This window comes from Eimeria mitis, genomic scaffold (assembly GCF_000499745.2).
Source record: "Eimeria mitis Houghton genomic scaffold, Emh_scaff100, whole genome shotgun sequence".
In the NCBI taxonomy this organism is placed as follows: Eukaryota; Apicomplexa; class Conoidasida; order Eucoccidiorida; family Eimeriidae; genus Eimeria; species Eimeria mitis.
In genome coordinates this window covers 504-3,931 of record NW_024011353.1, presented here as the reverse complement: position 1 = coordinate 3,931, position 3,428 = coordinate 504, and the positions used below count along the sequence as shown (strand labels likewise).

Here is a 3,428-nt window from a genome sequence, read left to right as displayed (position 1 = left end):
AGCATGCAATCAAGCGAACAACTCCAGAAGCGGTAAGGTGGGCAAAGGGCGGCTTGGTGAATACCAACCGACTCTTACACGAACCCGATATGTGCTAGACCCCTATTCGTAAACAGCTAGCCTTCCAGAGCTCTCCGGCTAGTTGTATCTCTCGCATCCATAGTGGGCCAGCTGCTCTAAAAATGTTTTTTTTTTCCAGGTCGAAGCGGCACACCTTGCCTCTATAAACTGCTGATTTTACCGGGGCGGAGCGGCTCATCGAGCCCGTCCTAGGTGTCGCAGCAAAAGACCTGTACTAATTATTTTTTCATATTCTAATCAACTTTCAGAAACTCAATGATGTTCGCGACCTGCACGTGGTCGCTCCTCATGTCGTATACTTGTAAGCCGCTAGTAATGGAGGCGAACGTTGAAGGTACTTCACCCTCCATGCCGCCCGCCTCGAACATCCGATCCAAAACTGCAGTGCTTTCTGAGGAAAGGCGCACTGTTACTCTGTCTAGATACCCAACACCTCGCCGTGAGGCAAACACCTTTGGCGCAAGGCATTTTTTCAGCACACTGAACGGCGAGTGTCCCTGCGACAGCGTCATCATACCACAAATACCGTACACGAATTCATGTTGTCCGTCAGCAATTACAGACATCCTATCACAGACTGCACGGGGGAAAATACTGCTTCACGAATAATCTAAAAAAGGGCGGTGTGTGCTTACTGGGACAGGCGGCTCCGTTGGATACCGGCACCCTCGGCTCCACTTGTACGTATATCCAGCTGCGTAGCAGGAGCTGATAAATCTGAACCCTAAGGATCTCAGAGATGCTGGGAGCGTTTTAGGTTGACCAGCTGCATTGACGCTCCTACCCAGCCTGTCAACCGACCAGATGAGGGGTTCATATGTACTGGCAATAATATCGAGTGGCTCAGCCAGTGCTTCCGTTAGCAACCTCGTCATCTTGATATTATCCGCTATGCAAAGAAACAGAAACAGAAATACGAAGGTATCATGAGAGCGTGCAAATTTTTTTCTAACGGGATGTGGCTCTTCTACAGGTGCTGCTAGGGTTGTCTTACATTCTTCAGCAGAGGCGGTCTGCACTTTCGCAAAGGCAGGATACCGATCGGGATCCTGAAGGGCGGTATTGTAAAGGTGCGTCAATGACTCAAAGTGCAGATGTTCATTGAAATCTGCCCCGAATACCACTCCCAAAGAAAAAGAATCAAGCCCTGGAAGACCACACAGGCAGTGCAGACCGCAGCAGCTACAGAGGTGCAATCTGGATCTCGCTTTCTAAATAAAATAGAGTAAAACACAGTCTAGCTGCGGAAGGATGTCATATACAGCTTGATGCATAAAGTTTCTCGTGGTACTAGCTGGAATTTTCAGGAGGAACCCACATACACTTTCATATAGAAGCACGATACGGTGGTGTGTCTAGGGCCTCAACGAGCGAGCTCTTGCATACACTACTGGGTAACCTTACCTACGTGCGGGCTCCCGCATTGCTTTAGAAGATCGGGAAAGACATTCTCAAATTGCTTTGCTTTCCACCCTTTCAGGTGAGAACCCAAGACGGCGAGTTTACCCAAGCCGGGGAATCCAAATACAGCGCCAATGAATCCCTTCTCCCCCCCCTGAACAGACTGTTCGGCGTTGCAGATGTAGTCAGGTTGATGGGTTTCTCGCATAATATAAATGAGCGATTGCGTGTTGGGGGTTAGGATAGCTTTAGCTTGGGTCCCCCTGATATTACCCAGGTAGGAGATGGATGCTGGCCCCCAATTAGCTGTCGTGCTAAGGAGGTTCAGCACCGTCTGTATGTTTGTCAGGAATCTCCTTTCCCTGCGGGAGTCAAGCTTCATGTTTTCTTGAAGCACAATTGTCACCACGTCCACATCGTCTGGGTTGAAACCCTTTTCTTGGTTTAGAAAAGGGGCAAGCACCTGGAACGTGCTGGGCTTGATCATGAGCGCATTCCTGAAGCAGAGCAAACGCGAGGGGGGCACATGAGGAGCTGTAGCCTGGCTGCGGCAACTGGAAGACCCCCCGTCAGCAGGCTGCAAAAGATCCTCGGTTCGCTTACCATTGTATGAAAGCTAAACGCAGACTTTTGTGTGGTTTTCTCTTCACAGTTTCCCGCATTTTGTTCATGAGATCCGTGTGCTCAGTGACATACAGATTGTACTCTCTGATGATATCATCTACGGGGCCGTAACAAGGAGGCTCGCTAAGCTGCAATCGACGAATAACCTCTTCTGGGCTGTACACGCGAGCCATAGGATTCAATCCACAGCCCTGCATCGGCATATCATCTACAGGCCCGAAACCTAATCTACGCTGAGTTGCAGCTGCTGCGAGCAATGCATCTTTCGTAGGCTGACCACTTATAAACTTCTCCACTGAAAACGCAACACAGTGAAACGCCAGAACACACAAAAACAAATGAAGAAACACGATGCAGTCTTTCGTTATGGATTTCTGTTGTTTGCTGTGCATCAACTGTTTCTAATTCTTAGTGGTGCGGGTTCAGATAACTCTTTGAATTGACTTTAAATATATTATTTAGAGTTTTTAAAATAAAAAACTCGAGTGATTATATCTTATTTTAATTTATAATATCTGTGCTTACCGGCCCCTCCTGTGTCCTCCAGCATCTCACGCTTTTCACTACGCTGCACAGACGGGCGCACATCAGAAGCAGAAAAAGCACATGAAAAGAAAGCAGCAAGTTTCTTACGCAGCAGCAGCAAAGTCTCTATAAAACAACCTTTCTTTCAGATGTGTTGAGTGTTGTTTTCTATATCTATATACTGTAGGCTGCCTCAGCAGCAAGCGGTAACTCTACTATGAGAGGGGGGGGGCGCCGCCTTCACAGTGACAGCCATAGCTCACTTCTGCAGAGATGCAAAAACAAACGCAAAAAAAAAAGAAGCCAATAAGCACAAGAATGTTATTTTGTTCTATGCGTGATGAGATTAAGATGCATAGATAAAGTGGTGTTTTGTATTCCTTTGAAAGCAACAGAAACACTGTACTCGAGCTAAGCTGAAAACGTGCAAGAATTGCTGAGGAAGCTCTGCAGCCCCACCTTCTACTGACGGGTCTAAGTCCATACTGCAGCGCATACACACATGAATAGAGAAACGCACAAATACAAAAACGAAAATACACAAACACACGCACTGTAACGCATAACTGGCTGCTGCAGGCTGCAGGGTTTTCGGGTGCTGGCACCGAAGGTGGAGGATAGAGGAGGAAAGCGTAGATATTTCTGCATAGAAGAGACTCACCTTCGGGGGAGCGAAATTGTTCTTAACCCAGAAGTCGGTGCATCTTCACTAGCGTCGAGTACAGGCATACTGGCAGCCCGCCGCAGCTTGCTGGCGCGAGTTGCCTCTCTTGAATGGGCACTCTCAGCATTTGAAT

General features: G+C 47.9%; 1 protein-coding gene across 1 annotated transcript; it reads right to left on the bottom strand.

The window, feature by feature from the left end:
• Positions 1–314: 314 nt before the first annotated feature.
• On the bottom strand, positions 315–2,656 carry EMH_0076120 (uncharacterized protein; the record flags this gene model as incomplete). The annotated part of the gene is made up of 6 exons (XM_038022039.1): positions 315–658; positions 866–970; positions 1,076–1,228; positions 1,486–1,979; positions 2,086–2,401; positions 2,632–2,656. 6 exons carry the CDS (start codon positions 2,654–2,656, stop codon positions 315–317), a joined length of 1,437 nt encoding a protein of 478 aa, XP_037877893.1.
• Between the last annotated feature and the right edge of the window lie 772 nt (positions 2,657–3,428).